This window comes from Heterobasidion irregulare, assembly GCF_000320585.1.
Source record: "Heterobasidion irregulare TC 32-1 unplaced genomic scaffold scaffold_06, whole genome shotgun sequence".
Taxonomy (NCBI): domain Eukaryota; kingdom Fungi; phylum Basidiomycota; class Agaricomycetes; order Russulales; family Bondarzewiaceae; genus Heterobasidion; species Heterobasidion irregulare.
In genome coordinates, this window is record NW_009258202.1 from 2,487,583 (window position 1) to 2,503,971 (window position 16,389).

Consider the following 16,389-nt stretch of genomic DNA (forward strand, 5'->3'; position numbering starts at 1 on the left):
CAGGTATACTTGAAACACCTGGAGGTGGCCTAAGGTATGAGATCGTGGTACAAGAGTTAATGTTGGGCTATAGATAGGATATGCGATACAAATAGTTGCTACAGGCGCACAGCCTGTAGCAAGTTGGAAAAGAAAGATGTCGAGTCCAATTGGAGGCGGGCTCACTGCATCGATAACCGTATTGTAAGCCAGTTCGGGAAAAATAAGTGGACTTGTGATTTGTGGTTTCCCACGTGCGTCTTGTCGCGCTCCAGGCCGCCGATAACTCTTGCAAGTCACCAAAACATGTCGTGGACTCGAGTTGTGGTCAGTCTTGCGGCCCTTCCCCATTTCGCCTATACTCATCATCAAACAAATCTAGCCACGGCGAGCACTCTTTGCTGCAAGCGCAACAGCCGTGGCCCTGCATGACCTTCCGCAAGGCAATAAGGTTAGCAGGTCGATCTTCTCAGTCGTTCCCGACCGTTAACCGTCCTGCCCTCACTTTCCTATAGCTCTCTATCTACCCCGTCCCAGACAAGGACATCATTGTTGTAGATACCCCATCAGAATTAGAGCGTCAAATCGGTGTTGTGCGCCGGGCAGCGACGGGTACAATCCATGACACACATGCACATGTGCAGGGGATTGTTTCCAAATGGATTGGCGTCGAGCATGCCGTTGAGCGTGCGTTCGCTTCTTATGTGTCTCACTCGTGCTCTAAAATGATTTCGTCCCCCACACATAGGACGTGTTAAATCTATCATCGCCCCAGACGAGCCGCTGACTCCGGGACTCCTTTACGTTGGCGTTGCCTCGCTCACCGGATCCATCCTGGCACGAAACCGTCTTCTCCTCTGGCGCGCATTGCTGCCCCCTGCTCTTTTCTTCGCATCCCTTGACTACTTCCTCCCGAAGACATCGAGCAACCTCTCCGGATATTTGGGCGAGCTGGAGGACCGGTACTTCCCTGTCGTCTCCGAGAAGCACGAGATTGCCAAGGCGCACGCCAGCATGACATGGGAGAGGGCCAAAGAAGCGACGCAGGGTGGACGGGAGAAATTCGAGGCGAGCTTGGGGGGCATCGTGGACAAGGTACAGCAGGCTACGGGCTTGAAAATCTCGGAGGCTCTAGGAAGAGGGGAGGCCATTGAAAAGAGGATCACGGGCCAGGTGTTGGAGGTGGCCGTCGACGCGGAAAAGCGCGTCGAACAGGCGACGAAGAGGGAGTAGGGTAGTCAGCCAGACTAGATATGTTGATCAATAGACAGCCACAAGGCCAAAGCTCCGGTGGCGTGCAGAAAACTGGTCATGCCAACAGCCGCTAGAGACAATTTGGAGCAATCATACATTGTTCAAAGGATGGTTCGTGACTATTGCCGATGACGATGAGCTCTCAACGATGCGGGGAGCACGTGCGATGACGTCGTTGTAAGCTCGCCATTCAACCCCTCGCCTTAGCTCTCGCACGCTCTCTTCCTCCATCCCACCACCCTTTACGATCCTCATGGCAGACACACTCCCCACAGGATTGCCGTCCACCATCCACAAGGACGCTCTCACAGTTTCGGGCGCTAGCTCCCATAGCAAGGCACTCGTCGAGCGCTTGCTTGAACAAGATCGCGAGTCTAATCATTGCTTCTACGGCCCCGGCTTTCATAATCACCTCAGTCATCAGTGAGCACTATATGATGCCCATTTCCACCATAGGATACATTCCAGACATATACACTCAATGACAACGATGTCTTGTTCTCTTTATAGCCTCCTTGCTGCGTACGATCTCGGTGCACCTTCCTCACTTATTCAAGCAATCTACGACGAAGAGAAGCACGGTCTAAACTCCGTATTCACCGCCGACCGTCCCAATAAGACTGTCGAGCGCCAAAACCTCCACATTGGCGTGGATACTTGGACTCACTATCTCGGACAAGAGAAGTATGTACGCTAATTCCATGTAAATCGGTGATTGTTAGCTTGTCCCCCATGTTGCCCTCCAGGTATTACGCAAACTATCTGGAGTTCTTCTCCGATGAGGTACGGAGGCTAGGACCTAAGCCCGCTTACCAGCACTATGTCTTCTCAGAGGACGCCAATATTGGAAAGGCCCACATGACGGAACGTTTCGTGGGCGGAGCGTGCGCGTGATCTCTTCATCCTCTTCATATGGTGCTCAAGAGTCATTGGTAGCTTGCACCCACTGATACAAATGGGTGTACGTCTCTAAAACTAACCAACTCCTCTAGGCTCTGAATTGTGAATTCTTGATTATAGTATGCGATCGAGTTTGGCAGCGATGTCATGATCGCCCAAGGTATATCGCGCCCGGCGGTCTAGATCCATACTATTGAGAATGCTAATCCGACTTTCCAGCGCTCGCACAAACGGCTGTGCATGAAGCATTTGAGCCTGGTCTTTTCCCTTGGAGTTCCGAATCCGTCGATGACGGTCCAGCAGTTGACATCTCCGCTAACGGCCAACGCGCTGCCACCTCTAAGGACGAACATACTCTTCTCTCGATCCTACGCGAAACCTACCGATCTGACATTATGACCCCGGTGCTTCCATACGACCCTGACGCGCTGCTCTCCGCGCGGCGCAAAGCCGCCTTTACCCCCGCACGTGTTTCCGAGATCCGCCGCCTTACCATGCTTTGGCATCTTTCCGCCTTCGCTACCCCCGCGCAGCTCGCACAAAAGACTGAGGAGCTCTTTTTTGTCGCTGCGCTCCTGTTTGCGGGTGTCGGCCGGCCGGGTAGGAAGGAGCGCCTCGACTTCTTCTTGATGCATGTGTTGACAAGCACCGTTTTCGTCCCGAACTTGGTCGGCGCACTCGATGGGGCCACTGCGCAGAAGAGGCTGCTCGAGGCTGTCCTGTCCGTCGTGCTAGCATATGTGCTTCTTCGCGGGCGCCCCCGGATCGACTGCGAGCTCATCATGAGCTACACTGCGTCTCCGCGTCCGGACGGCGCGCAATTGATACCCACACCCGGTGCGCTCGGAGAACCCGCGACCAAGCCAGACGAATACATCAACCCGTGGCCGACGCTCCTTGCACATGTCCTGCCGGCGCGCGATGCGCACACGCTCAAGGCTCTTCGTACTCTCTACGTCGGGGCGCAGCGCTACGGCACTATACCTGCGGGCGCCGTGCGCGGGGCGGTCGACAGTAGGGGTGAGGAGACACACGCGGGTGCAAAGAGGCTCGATGGGAGCGTGTTCGTGCGGGCTGCGGGCGCACTGGTGAGAGTAATGGGGTGGGTCGGCCCTGGGGAAGGTGGCGGACAGAAAGAGGGGAGTTGGGATCGGAGCGCGTTGGGATGGGACGAGGCGTGGGACGAGGAGGATTGAGTTGGCATAAAATTCTGAGGTGTACGATGTTTGGTGCGTTTGTATTTGTACAGGCTCTGGGGAGCTGTAAGATGTCAGCAGGATCTACCTTCCATCCTCGATGTAAATCTAACGGAGCAACAATACAGATGTGTATCTGAACCGGAGGATATTGGGGGCAATGTCCTGTGGCAGGAACCCGGCGTCACTACTGCGTCACTGCGCTGGTATTATTCCATGGATCGACAGTCGACAACATGATAAATACGCCGTGTAGTTGCGTCAATGACTTTCGGCTTCCTTGCTAGACAGATACTTCGTCCGACCGACTGGAATATTATTCTCTTACGAAGGTATAATGTCAGAAAAAGTAAGCCTTGATGATAAGCCCTCATAATGTATCATAAGGCCTTAATGTCACGGGACTTTATGACGCATTATGAGAAATGAGTCAGGGCATTGTGATAGATTATGATGCCATCACGTTGAGAATTGCAATTGATAATTATCCCTAGTATTGACTTGGTAATGGCATGGTAAATTGAGTTATCAAAATTATGATGCCGAACTTAATGTATTATGATACCAAGACTCGGCATCATAATGCCCAACCGTTTTTTCCGACAATTATTGACTAGGGAGTTCGATGATTTAACATACGCAGGGACTAAAGAGTGGAAGTTGTTTCCAGCAAGGCCATGGCGTATTCGGCAGGCGTTGGTGTATTGTTTACCATTCCACTAGCGCGTGGCAATCAACATTGAACGCCTTTCCTGTATATTAGAGACCTGTGAATGCTACATCATCCCTTCCCGAGATGCGCGAGCGATCGAGGAGTGATTAAGGTCATTTATGCTTAGTCCTATCCGGAACCTGCGTGGGCATGCTAGCGATGCGGTGGATGTCGGTGAGAAACGATGACGCCCATCCGATGTTGTGTGGGCTGATGCAGATAGGAGATGTACACGGGATGGGGTGGGTTGGCGAGAACGGCGCTGAGTCCAGGTGATCCATACCAGTCCAATTGTTCTCACACTTCTCGCCTTGCGCACCCACCAGCTATGGGTCGACGCCTGTTCGCGCACAACGGTTGATATTATAGGCCTCAGTCAGCAAGATCTGGTGTTTCTAATCATGGTCGCTCCTACTAGGCCCTCTCGCGGACCCTCTTTGTCACCTAAAATGTATATAACTCGCAGCACCGTTCACTCCTGTGACCAGTCGTATCATCTTGAACCAACAGTTCATCTTCATACCCTCTAAACGTTTACCATGCCCTCGCCCGAGGTCCAGAAAGCTCTCTTGTTCGCCGCCAAAGGCAGCCCTTTTGCCGTTGGCACCCGTCCGATTCCAAAACCTGGCCCTGGTCAGGTTCTGGTCAAGATCCATTCCGCCGCACTCAACCCAGTCGACAATTTCATCCAGTCCTTCGGCGTATTCGTCGAAGAGTGGCCTTTCGTCGCTGGGTCCGACGCAGCTGGTGTAGTTGAGGCCATCGGAGAAAACGTCCAAGGCTTGGAGAAGGGAGATCGCGTGCAAGTATCTCATCTATCGCTCGTGTGCGGATTCTTTGGCTAACAGCGTGCTCTTGCATGTCTACTCATTTTATAGATTATATCAATGCCTGTTCACGCCTGACAGGGGCACGTTCCAACAGTATGGAATTGCAGATGGGATTAGGGCTGCAAAGGTGAGTGTCTCTTCTCTCCTCCTCGAAGATGCCACCGCCATAGGTATATTTCCCTTTGGGGATATTTCCTGCGTACTCGACAGTGACAACTCGAGTGACTTTTGACATGTATATCTGAATTAATACATACATTTTCTAGATTCCGCCGAATATTTCCTTCGAAGGAGCCAGCACACTACCTCTTGGCCTCGCGACTGCATCGATCGGTCTGTACGAAAAGAAGAGCTCCCGCGGTGGTGTAGGGCTTTTCCCACCCTGGGAAGAGGGCGGCCGAGGAAAATATCAGGGCCAGCCGATCCTTGTCATTGGTGGCGCCAGCTCCGTAGGCCAATTCGGTGCGTCGCCCCACCTCTCCGACTGGCGATGGCGCATTTGACGTGAGTTCCCAGCTATACAACTGGCAAAGCTCTCCGGCTTTAGCCCTATTATCACGACTTGTTCCTCTCATTCCGCCGCATACTGCGTTGCTGCCGGGGCGACGCACACAATTGACTATCATACTACGCCCTACAGTGACCTTTCCTCCGCAATTCGCGCGATCGTCGGCCCTTCCACTTCCATCTCTGTCATTTACGACGCAATCTCCATCCCGGAATCACAACGCGCATGTTGGGATATCCTTGCTCCAAATGGGAGCATCGTAGTGACGCTAACGCCTGTGGTCGGAAAGGCCGGAGAGGAGGCAGAGGACGGAAAACGCACGGTGTGGGTATATGGAAATGTGAATCAGCCCGACAATCAAGAACTTGGTACGGCACTTTACTCTAAATTGACCGCGCTGTTGGCAGAAGGGGCAATCAAGGTAAGAGCTTCCACCCTATCTCGATGCACGGCTCTGTGATTAATGTTGTGTTGTCTCCGTAGCCCAACAATATCGACGTGTTGCCGGACGGATTGGCCGGGATACCAGACGGCTTGAAGAGATTGGCCAGTGGGGTCAGCGGAGTCAAGCTTGTCGCACATCCTCAGGAGACACCATGAAGTATGCAGTTGCTGGTACAATCCAATCTTGCCTTTCCGTAGTGTGTGTAGATGCAACGAATCGCGTGATACGTATAAATTAGTTAAGATACTGCCTGCCTTGGCACTTGCTTCGTACTTTGATCTATACCTCAGCGCGCTCCTTCAAAATGGCCAACCTCAACTTCCGCAGCGGATATCACTGGCGAGAGATTTCCTCGGTCCAGTTCTCGAGTTGACGTGCTTGGATTGAGTCGGCCTCGCTGACCTGCTCCCAGCTGGAGCCCTCCAGATGCATATCGGGCCCATGTTTAAATGTCGCATGGTCAACCTACATTATGAGTAAAGTGAGGAGGACCATGGCCAACAACCAAAGTGAGATTGTGCGGCATGATTGTAGACAGATCCTCCAAATGAAGCTGGAACTTTGGCTAACGAGTGAGGCGTGTGGCAACAAGGATGTGAGATCAGGTCAGCGTATGCCACACCGCACGACGTTTTCCTGCTCAGAGGATCTTTGCACCCGAACACAGTCGCAGGATGATCAAGGGTCCTGAATTTCTTGAACACAGGGGCCAGTTCAGGAAAAGATTTGGTCAATTAGGAATCGACAGTTCGGCGCCATCGACTGAATGCGGCCGGGATGACTCTGCGGAGCTTTTTCCATTCCGGCTTTGATATCTCGCGTTTGTAGTGAATGTGCAGCACTTTTTTGACTTCAGGAAGGAGGGCAATGTCGATGTAGGTCTCGTGGCATCGCACCACAGGAAACTTTGTCTCCATACTGAGCAAAAGTCCACCGAGGCTGCGAAAACGCTTGTACAAAGCAGTCCTTTGCGCGTAGTCCTCTAGATATTCGATAATAGCTGCCTTGGGGTGAGACCATTCTGAACGGAACCATTGAGCGTCAGTGCTGAAAGAGCAGAATTTGTGACATGGTCTAGTATAGACGAACCAACACGATCCGAGAGAACGAGAGGGTATGTCGACAATGAATCTCGAATCTCGTCGTTAGCGATCAGCTCCTTGTAACCCAATGTCTCCATGTAGGCTACGATCCTACGTTGGAAAAAAGACTTCGAGAAAAAGGAAGCGGGTGAATTAGTTCAGCCCACCTCGAAAAATCACGACGTTGAAGTTCAAGAAACATAGCGAGGCGCTCTCCTCTCCTCTTTAAAAATGTCTTTCGAACCATCTGGTATGCTATGTTCACGTGTGATTAGCGGTTCGCCACGATTATGTAGAATTACACACTTGTTCACTGTACATTCCTGCGAGCCTGTCGACGTAACAGTTTTGATCGGACGGTGAGAGTCCTCGGAGCTCTTTGGCAACGGCGCACATAGCCTTTGAATATGAAAACCTTCTGCTAGACCACGGAAGCGTAGCACTGTGATGGCGCTGTGCTTTCTTCCAGGCGGCCTCATCGATACCATTCGGACAGATTGGGCTCTGGACAAACCTGATGAGGTGGGAAGAAGATCAGTTTGGTAGGCCGGAGGACTCGGGAAATCCGGGTAGCCTATACCATTATACGTACAATTTATTGAAACATTCCTCGCACAAGCGGAGTCGCGCAACCCAGCATACTTGAAAGACCCCCTCTGAACAGCAGTTCTGTACCCGACTCAGTATGTTCGTGCATTCATACGCTCAGGGCCTTCATACCTGACAACGTGTCTCGGAAATGAGGCTGACGTAACGAAGGGGAGCCATACCTAGGGGGCACTCAGGGATGGAAGGACATTTCTTAAGTGAAGCTGTCCAGTACTCTTTGCATTCCTCGTCCAGAAGCAAGACGCGAGATGTCCTGTTGGTTCGTGATAAGTTCAGTAAGTCGTTGGGTTCAGTAAGTCGCTGGGTTCAAGATCCCAGAAGATCTGAGGACGAAACGATGTGAGACCTGGGTCCTCCGTTGAAGGTCTGAGCAATGATACCTCAAAATGAAGTTCCAGAGGAAGTGGGAAGAGGCGCTTTATTGTGACATCGTGCTTGGAGCCCTTCACCGTCTTCAAACCAGCTGAAAACTTCGAATAGCAAAATTGGACCCAGATGTTCACGAGGTTGTGCTGTGGACGTTTAAAAAGCAAGGAAGGCGACATTGATGTGGGAAGGAATGTGTATATCTTGAAAAGCTCAGAGAAGGTGTTCGTACATTGAAGAAAGCATTCATGCCGATGGCACAATATGTATATGGCGTAACCATGCACATAACTCAGTGGCTTGATTTTGCACCTCGCCGGTTGAGCCGAAAACAATAGAGCGTTATCAGGCCGGTAAAGTGAGTATAGGGCATGTACAATGTAATGATAGGTCATTCACTGCCGTCCTTTGTCGGTTAATGATCTAGACATGATTATTCTTGACTTCAACAGGACGCACCTCGATAGAGAGTGGTCTAATCGCTGATCGTCGCGATCCTTGTGGACCAGCGGTAACATAACCTGCGAGGCCATATGATCACAACGCCATATTGATAGAAAAAACCAACCCTGCATCTGTTTTGCGCCTTGCCTACATCTGTGCGAGGGCGAAGATATCTGCTGCAAAGAAATACCCGGTGCTTGTCTAGCATCCGAGAGATTCAAATTTTCTGTTGTTCTCATACCCACTACGAACGTTGGACCTAATTGTTAGGTCTCTATGTTGCTGCAAGCCGTAGATCCACCTTTCCCATTGAGTTGAGTATCGTCTACGTTTGTATGCAAAACGACTGAATCCTAAAGGGCGCTCACTGGACGTCTATGTGGTATACCCTTTCAAAAATCAGAGTCATTGATGCAGAGAATGCTACGCTGCCTTGAGGGGCGTTCAAGCATTGGGTGATTTAGCCCATTATCGACGCGTGTTGCGACTCGCAACTGCTATCGGAACAACCCAACTGTCGTTAGAGCCTTCGACAATGTTCAATGTTAAAACACAAACGACGCATCTCTCGAGAAATCAAGGAAGTATCGCTTACTGATATACAAACTAGGCAACAAAACCGACTTGCACAGCTCAATCCCTGATCTCATTCGCTCTTGTCCGAGCTTTCTCCGTCGCTGTAGATCAGAAATGAGAGTCTATTTGTTGAAACTTGAGATAGCAAAGCAACTACGACGACGTACTCGCACAACGCATCTCTAAGCACCTGCAACATGTCTCTGACGCATCTATACATTCTCGGGGCGTTTGAGGACCCTTGGGCGCAGACGATGCTGTGGATCAGACTATGTAATTCGGCGAAGTCTCTCTCAGAGCCTGAGGACAGTTCACCAGGAGCGCTGGGGTCCGTGAATAAGGTAGACTCGGAGGTAATTGATGAAGAATCGACGACTTCATCTGGTCGCTCGACAGTTCTGAGGTTGGTCAGAGCTTGACTGAGCTCAAGAGATGTGTCGGAGGGCACTGAGTTGCTCTGCGTCAGCGTGTGCGGTTATACGGTCATGCAGGCTGGCGTCGGCCGTACTGTCCAGACCTTTAGTGAGTAGCAAGCAGAAAGTGAAAAGGAAGACGGCGGGGCAAATGCTGGCAAATGATATTTCGCCTTCGGTTTACGTCCTCTGAGTGTCAGATCTTCGTACGATTGCCCCCGTGGACAGCGCTTGCATACCGTCGATGACTTCATGCCGATGCTCCGCTTTATATTTGCTCGCCATTGTGCTCCCTGTCCTTGAAGTGTCCTAGAGTGTCCTGTACCCGTCCTTTGCCTCTTTGCCGTGTTGGAAGAGCGCCCGACAATCCGTGTAAAACCACGTGCATGTGACCAAGGTTTCGGTCAAAGCCTAGACTCGAACATGGGCGACGGGCCCGGGTGCAGAGCATTGAGTCTCGCGTTGAGCGAAAGCTTTCTTTCTACTCGAGACGCAGCTCATATGGCAATTAGCTAGTGGCACTCTGCTCTCACATCAGCCAGGATGAAGCTACACTCACGGGATTACTATCGTCGGTCATATTGAACTCGCCGTCTGAGGAGTCATATGCATCAGGGACGACACACCTGCCGGCATGTGTTCACTGTTCACAGGTGTTCATACAACACCCTCGACTGCGCATCACACTCCTTCGATTGAGCCATGTCTGAAGGTCCCCCAGGAACCTCGCATGCACTTGTTCGCCCCGCAGCTCGCGATGACATCCCAGCTCTCGTCATTCTTGCGCGACGAGCATTCATCAACGACCCGTTCACCAACTACTGCGGTGACCTGAAAGAGGTACTACTCTCTATCTCTCCTTGCTTTCCTGATTCCGCCGTTGAACCGTCTGCCCAGGCTCTTTCAAACGATGTCAGCACCCCCAGGCGACAGCACCTCGAGATCTTCTACCGCATGTTGTTCGGCGCTATCATTCACTCGGGAGGGCGAGTCATGGTAGTCGCGGTCCCCATCCCTCCGAAGAGCGATGACGGTCAAAGTACGGGCGCGGAGCGCAAGCGGAACCGGCGACGAGACAAGATCACAGCAGTCGCCGCTTGGTTGCCGCCCCACGTTCGAATCGGCCTCGACCACCCTTGGGCGCTCTTGCGGTCGGGGCTCGTGGGCGCAGTACGGAGATGGGGCCTGAAGGGAGCTCATGTACGCTCAACTCTCCTCATCAGGCCACGGCAAAATGGTCACATTCGATCAGCGCGCAGGGATCGAGTATGGGAGCAAGGTCGAGAAGGCGTTCGAGGAGATTTACAAGGCGCGCGGCGTAAAGGAGACGGAGCGCGACGCGTGGTATCTCCAGTTGGCAGCGACGGAGCCCGATGAGCAGGGAAAAGGTCCGACAGCCAACCTTCTTTGCTGATGCAAGTTTGCCGTGCTCACTTCCACCTGCGATAGGCTATCTCTCACTTCTCGTCCGTGAAGCATTCGCGCACACGCCAAGCGCGACGTTTGTGCTTGAGGCAACGACGGAGAAATCGCGCGATCACTATGATCACTTTGGATTCCAGGTAGGTGCCGCCATCAAAGGTCACAATGCACATCTCCGCTTTCCTAACCCTCACCTGCGCCGTTGATCTCAGCTCGAGCGCCCGATCGTTTTCGGGAAGGGCCAATTCGACAGCAGTGGGTACAGAGCAAAGGGTGAGAGCGCACAAGGGTTTCAAATCTATGCGATGGTGAAGGTGAGTTACTCTGCCTTACCTTATAGTGGCCGCTTTGACGATCGCGGGGGTGAACAGTGGACAGGATCCTAGTGTCGGCGTCGCTCCATCTCGTGGTCAACGGCCGATGGAGAGGTTTGAGGAAGTCCCATCTGAAAGTGCCCGCAGAATGCTAGTTTTCCTCGAAGCGTGAACCAATGTGACTTGTTACTCGTTTTGCCACGGAAGAATTTATCTATCCTTACACAAGAATTTGACAATCGAACATTCACATGCGCTTGGAGACTTTGAAATGTGAGCAGGCCTGTGGCGGCCCCACTGTCTTGAAATTACCGTCATTTCAACGCTCTTCGGATAGGGGGGCCTGTGAGATCTAATCGACGCGTATTGGTACAATTGAGACTTGTCGATGGACATCGGAGCATTTGTGCAGCCGAACAGGGAGGCATCTATGGCTGCGAGCGCTGTGCTCGACGGGGAGATGCGTTTCTGAGGTATCGAGAGAAAATGATGTTGGACGAGGCACGGAGAGCGGGCAAGGCACGAATTGCAGGCACCTGAGCCTGGGTGCATACAGCCGCATACACTCCGGCTCCCTTCCCTTTATCTTCTTCTTCCCCACCGTCTCCCCCGTCCCTCTCCCCCTCTGCGCCAGCCTCATGCCTGTCCGCCATCCGCGCTACACCTTCCTGCTCGCCGTCCTGGTCCTCCTCGTGCTCTTCCTCCTCCTCCTCGACACATCCTATTCCTACAATTCATTCTACCCCGCTCCTTCTTCGCCAGCGCGCACCGTCACTACGGACCTTGGCCTCCCTGCGCGAGTTGCACGTGCAGAGAGGATATACCAAAAGATGCTTGCAAAGCGGAAGGGCCTGATCAACAAATTCGGCCCCAACGTGAAGGACATCGTTCCGTGAGTCTTCCGTGCTTCCACCTGACTTTGCTGCTCAAGCACCCTCCCTGCCGCCCCCCGTCCTTATCGTCGCAGCTTTCCAGAAGACAGAGAGCCATGGCCAGCCTACACCATCTGTGAGTCCCCTACTCTTCCCGACGACAGTCCTCTCTCCCCACGACCTGCGCGTCTCATCTCCGACACTCACCCGCTCAAAAGGGGACTTCTTCCCCCCCGCCTTCAACTGCCCCCATGAGCTCGAACGCATCGGCGCCCTCGGTGACGGCGGGAAATGGCTCTGCGGCCTCTCCCGGCTCGAGTCCAAGCCCGACTGCGTCGTCTACTCCATCGGTGCCGCCGCCCACGCCTCCTTCGAGGCCGAGCTCCTCGCCCGCACCCGCTTCTGCGAGGTCTGGGGCTTCGACTTCACCGTGCCCGGCTTTGGCCCGGAGATCACCGCGCCGCACAAGTCGGACTCGGACTGGCGTGCGTATTTCGCGGAGCCCGTCGAGCATTTCTACACCGCGGACGGCCAGGAGCGGGAGGAGGGCACAGATGCCGAGGAGGGTGGGCGGAAGGAGTATTGGAGCGACAGGGGAAAGTCGCTCGAGCGCAGGACGCACTTCAAACCTTGGGGCGTCGCGGGCCACGACGCGCCCGCCACGAGCGACAAGCCGCCGATCTACACCATCGAGTCGCTCATGCGCTCGAACGGTATGCCGTCCCTCCTTCTCTCCTCTCTCGCTCCGCTCTCATTCGACGAGAATCGTTCCAGACCACGCACACATCGACGTCCTCAAGATCGATGCCGAGTCCCTTGAATTCGACGTCCTCACGGCGTTCGTCGCCGCCTTCTCGACGCTGCCCATCGGCCAGCTGATCGTCGAGCTGCACGTGTGGAACCGGCCCTTCGACGAGCTCCTCAAATGGTGGGAGGCGCTCGAGCGCGCGGGCCTGCGCGCGTTCATGGCCGAGGTACGTCCGCGCCGTCCCGCTCAGCCACGGCGCTCACACACGCTCCAGCCCAACCTGATCTACCAAAACTACAACCGGCACGCGAGCCCCGAGCTCGCGGAGGTGAGCGCCCCCTCTGACATGAACGTCCGCCGCGCCGCGCCTGACCCGCTCCGCCCTCCCCGCTCCGCCCTCCCCGCAGTTCTCCTTCCTCAACGTCAAAAACACAAACGTCTTCGTCGCCGACGCGTCTGCAGCCCCAGACACCGCGCGAGGCGCGTGAGGCGCGTGAGCCTCGAGGACGCGGGGGCGGGGGCGTCGCGGCGGTCGGCTGGCGCGTGCACATGTGCGTATGTATCGATATGTATTGTTTCTCCGTGTGCGCCGGCGCCTTGCGCGCCCCGCCCCCGCCCAGTCTATATGGGCGCGCCGGCCTACCCGTCTCCGCGCATGTACATTGCTTCCGCGGTGCTCTGCTTGGCCGCGCCTGTCGTTGCTGCTGCTGCTTCTCCTGCTGTTGTTGTTGTTGTCCTTCTTGCATTTGATACCCCCGCCGGTCACGCTAAAAACTCATATACACACATATATATATATATACATGTGTTGCGTGCCTCCTGGGGCCCGTGTCGTACGAAGGTACAGACGTGTGAATGAGCAGATTAGGGAGCCCCCGCATACGACTTGCGGGTGACCTGAGCGCGACAGGCGACGGTTTCTCGTAGTACTAGCGCGGGCGAGGGTTCTCATCAATCGACGGCTTGGACGGACCTGCATCCCCATCTGTTCGTTCGAAATATCTGACTGCGCTGCTCACGCCTTTCCACCACGCATGGGCAGCTGCGTTTCGCATGGGTGCTCGGGAGATCCCCCCTGTGCATATATAGGCGTGACGATGAGATAACACCGACGCGCGCTTGTCCTAGCAGTGCGTCGTTTTCTTTTTCTAGATACTCGAGACTCGGGGGAGATACATGCAGGCCAACGACGGATAGCCAAGCCTTCGCGGGGCCGCCGTCCGACAACCGTTCTTGGCACAGGGGAGCACGGAGGAGTGCGCATCTCCGAGCAAAAGCCAAGCGGCAGAGACCCTAAACCTGCCCGCCAGGCCCGGGATTCGCGACCGCGGCGTTCACGGCCGTCTCGATGGGCTTCATCGCGGGGAAGAGGAGCACCTCCTTGATGTCTGCAATGATCGAGGGCGCATCGGCGTGCGCGGTCAGCGGGGGGCGCTCTTGGTAGAATGGAGGAGAAAGCGGAGCGGGTACGCACTGGTGGAGTTGGTGAGGAACATGACCAGCCGGTCGATGCCGATGCCCCACCCGCCGGTGGGCGGGAGACCGTGCTCGAGGCTATTCAGGGGGTGTTCAGCAACACGCGCGCGTGACAAAGCAGGAAAGAAACACTCACGCGTCGACGAACGTCTCGTCGATGTCCTGAGCCTCGTCGTCGCCCAGGTTCTTCTGCCTCACCTATGGCAAATCAAAGTGAAATGAGATGGAGGAAGCGGGTGCCGAGAGGATGCTACACGAACCTGCTCCTCGAAGCGCGCGCGCTGCTCGAAGGGGTCGTTCAACTCGGTGTAGGCGTTGCAGAACTCCTTGCCGCACATGAAGCCCTCGAAACGCTCGCACAAGCCCGGCCGCGAGCGGTGCCACTTGGCGAGCGGAGACATCACTTGTGGATGGCCGACTGGCGCACCACCGACACATCCGGTAAGAGCGATGATAGAGACGACGAGCAGGGACACGGCGTACCGATGAAGGCGGGGGAAATGCAAAGCGGTTCGATGAACTCGCCGACGAGCTGGACGGCCATGTGAGTTGTGAAACTGTCGTCATGCAGAACGGATACAGACCTTGTCGAGCAGACGAGTGTTCGTTCGGGGCTCGCTGCAGTCAACGTTGTGCTGCGGAAAAAGGTGAGCGTCCCGTCAATACGCGCATACAGCGAGGCGGCACACCTTCTTGCACAGGTCCCGGAGGAAGACGTTAGTCTCGTCGGTGTGCAAGGTGTCGCCCGGGGGGAACTTGACGCCCAATTTCTCCTCCAGGGTCTCGATCATGTCGTACCTCTTCCACGGCCTCCGGAAATCGAGCGTGTATTCCTTCCCGTCCTTGCCTTCCGGCTGGTACTTGAGCGTCGTCTGCCCGGTCAGAGACTTGACCATGCCCTCAATCAGGGCCTCCGTGATGTCCATCACGTCGTACATGTCCGCGTACGCCATGTAGAACTCGCAGATCGTGAACTCGGGGTTGTGCGTGAGGTCGATGCCCTCGTTGCGGAACACGCGTCCGATCTCGTACACGCGGTCGAGCCCGCCGACGACGAGCTGCTTGAGGTAGAGCTCCGGCGCGATGCGGAGGTAGAGGTCGAGGTCGAGGTCGTTGTGGTGCGTGACGAAGGGCTTGGCGGTCGCGCCGCCGGCGATCATGCTCGTCATGGGCGTCTCGACCTCGAGGAACCCGAGCGTGTCCATGAAGCGGCGGATGTAGTTGATGATGCGGCTGCGCGTGACGAAAATGCGCCGGGTCTCGTCGGAGAGAATGAGGTCGAGGTAGCGCTTGCGGTAGCGGGTCTCTTGGTCCTTGAGGCCAAAGTGACCCGAGGGCAGTTGGTGGAGGTTGGGCGCGAGGAGGACCATCTTGAAGGGGGTGATGGAGAGCTCGCCCTTCTTGGTGCGGGAGGGAGTGCCGACGACACCGACGATGTCGCCGCGGTGGAAAATGTCGTGGGTGGTGATGAACGAATCAGGGTCGTCGTCGTCCCTGTATGCGGCGTCATGAACGTGAGTCGGGAGACTGCTGTCGTGAGCAACTCACTGCTGGGTGGCCATGATCTGCACCTTGTGCCCCTCGCCGTGCAGATCGTAGAAGCGCAGCTTCTGACCGGCGGCACGGATGTTGTGGACGCGGCCGGCGACCATCTCGACCTGGCCCTCGAGCTTGCTCCCGGGCTCGATCAAGCCCTCCTTGCCGTATTTTTTGATGTACGAGGCAATGGAGATGGATACGTCGAACTTGTGGGGGTAGGGGTTGGGGTTCTGTGTCTCGCGCAGCTTTTGAATTTGGCGGGAGCGTAGTTCAAAGTATTGCTGGAGGGGGGGAGACGATGAGCAGACGGGTCTCGGATTATTGGAACGCGGCGAGCGATGCGGCGTACGTTTGGGTTCAGGTCCTCGTCCTTGGGAGCCGCGGCCTTGGCAGCTGTAGGCGGTGCATTGGCGGCGGCAGCAGCCTTCTTCGCGTCTTTTTCGCGCTGCTTTTCGCGACGCTTGAGCTCGCTGCACGATCGCACCGAAGATGGGATCGATCGCGTGGGCGGTGAGCATAAAAAAACATATAGATTGAGTGTGTCGGACAGGGACGCACGTCTTGGAGATGAGCTCGCCGGTGAGGGGGTCCTTGTGGAGGTTGACTGGCTCGGAGGCCATGGCTGCGATGCGTCTGCGGGGTGCGCGGTGGGGGCGGTAGAGGAGGTGTGGAGGACGGAGGGAACGAGGCCAGAGTCGAGTCAA

The 16,389-nt window shown here is 55.1% G+C and overlaps 7 protein-coding genes across 7 annotated transcripts; 5 read left to right on the top strand and 2 right to left on the bottom strand.

Annotated features, from left to right (window-relative positions):
• Positions 1 to 285: 285 nt before the first annotated feature.
• Positions 286 to 1,267, top strand: HETIRDRAFT_459589 (uncharacterized protein; the record flags this gene model as incomplete). Its single annotated transcript, XM_009549557.1, has 4 exons — positions 286 to 306; positions 362 to 430; positions 495 to 666; positions 728 to 1,267. 4 exons carry the CDS (start codon positions 286 to 288, stop codon positions 1,210 to 1,212), a joined length of 747 nt encoding a protein of 248 aa, XP_009547852.1. The 3' UTR covers positions 1,213 to 1,267.
• A 206-nt stretch (positions 1,268 to 1,473) lies between these two features.
• HETIRDRAFT_459590 (uncharacterized protein) lies at positions 1,474 to 3,474 on the top strand. The gene is made up of 6 exons (XM_009549558.1): positions 1,474 to 1,656; positions 1,744 to 1,917; positions 1,980 to 2,117; positions 2,170 to 2,194; positions 2,254 to 2,293; positions 2,353 to 3,474. The coding sequence occupies exons 1-6, from the start codon at positions 1,487 to 1,489 to the stop codon at positions 3,327 to 3,329; spliced, it is 1,524 nt and encodes a 507-aa protein (XP_009547853.1). The 5' UTR covers positions 1,474 to 1,486; the 3' UTR covers positions 3,330 to 3,474.
• An 882-nt stretch (positions 3,475 to 4,356) lies between these two features.
• On the top strand, positions 4,357 to 6,104 carry qor16 (quinone oxidoreductase 16). Its single transcript, XM_009549559.1, has 5 exons — positions 4,357 to 4,843; positions 4,920 to 4,998; positions 5,138 to 5,333; positions 5,388 to 5,800; positions 5,863 to 6,104. The coding sequence occupies exons 1-5, from the start codon at positions 4,581 to 4,583 to the stop codon at positions 5,977 to 5,979; spliced, it is 1,068 nt and encodes a 355-aa protein (XP_009547854.1). The 5' UTR covers positions 4,357 to 4,580; the 3' UTR covers positions 5,980 to 6,104.
• Positions 6,105 to 6,558: 454 nt separating this feature from the next.
• HETIRDRAFT_427952 (uncharacterized protein) lies at positions 6,559 to 7,674 on the bottom strand (the record flags this gene model as incomplete). The annotated part of the gene is made up of 6 exons (XM_009549560.1): positions 6,559 to 6,845; positions 6,914 to 7,017; positions 7,074 to 7,153; positions 7,213 to 7,420; positions 7,499 to 7,575; positions 7,627 to 7,674. The coding sequence occupies 6 exons, from the start codon at positions 7,672 to 7,674 to the stop codon at positions 6,559 to 6,561; spliced, it is 804 nt and encodes a 267-aa protein (XP_009547855.1).
• Positions 7,675 to 10,016: 2,342 nt separating this feature from the next.
• HETIRDRAFT_419101 (uncharacterized protein) lies at positions 10,017 to 11,122 on the top strand (the record flags this gene model as incomplete). Its single annotated transcript, XM_009549561.1, has 6 exons — positions 10,017 to 10,154; positions 10,212 to 10,514; positions 10,567 to 10,702; positions 10,764 to 10,876; positions 10,949 to 11,050; positions 11,108 to 11,122. 6 exons carry the CDS (start codon positions 10,017 to 10,019, stop codon positions 11,120 to 11,122), a joined length of 807 nt encoding a protein of 268 aa, XP_009547856.1.
• A 545-nt stretch (positions 11,123 to 11,667) lies between these two features.
• On the top strand, positions 11,668 to 13,490 carry HETIRDRAFT_410266 (uncharacterized protein). The gene is made up of 6 exons (XM_009549562.1): positions 11,668 to 11,942; positions 12,018 to 12,058; positions 12,141 to 12,635; positions 12,697 to 12,896; positions 12,945 to 12,998; positions 13,078 to 13,490. The coding sequence occupies exons 1-6, from the start codon at positions 11,689 to 11,691 to the stop codon at positions 13,156 to 13,158; spliced, it is 1,125 nt and encodes a 374-aa protein (XP_009547857.1). The 5' UTR covers positions 11,668 to 11,688; the 3' UTR covers positions 13,159 to 13,490.
• Positions 13,491 to 13,720: 230 nt separating this feature from the next.
• On the bottom strand, positions 13,721 to 16,352 carry HETIRDRAFT_477016 (uncharacterized protein). The gene is made up of 10 exons (XM_009549563.1): positions 16,244 to 16,352; positions 16,035 to 16,155; positions 15,695 to 15,966; positions 14,836 to 15,640; positions 14,731 to 14,781; positions 14,630 to 14,678; positions 14,407 to 14,564; positions 14,283 to 14,344; positions 14,145 to 14,224; positions 13,721 to 14,058 (listed from the first exon to the last, which is right to left on the bottom strand). The coding sequence occupies exons 1-10, from the start codon at positions 16,303 to 16,305 to the stop codon at positions 13,964 to 13,966; spliced, it is 1,755 nt and encodes a 584-aa protein (XP_009547858.1). The 5' UTR covers positions 16,306 to 16,352; the 3' UTR covers positions 13,721 to 13,963.
• Positions 16,353 to 16,389: the final 37 nt, after the last annotated feature.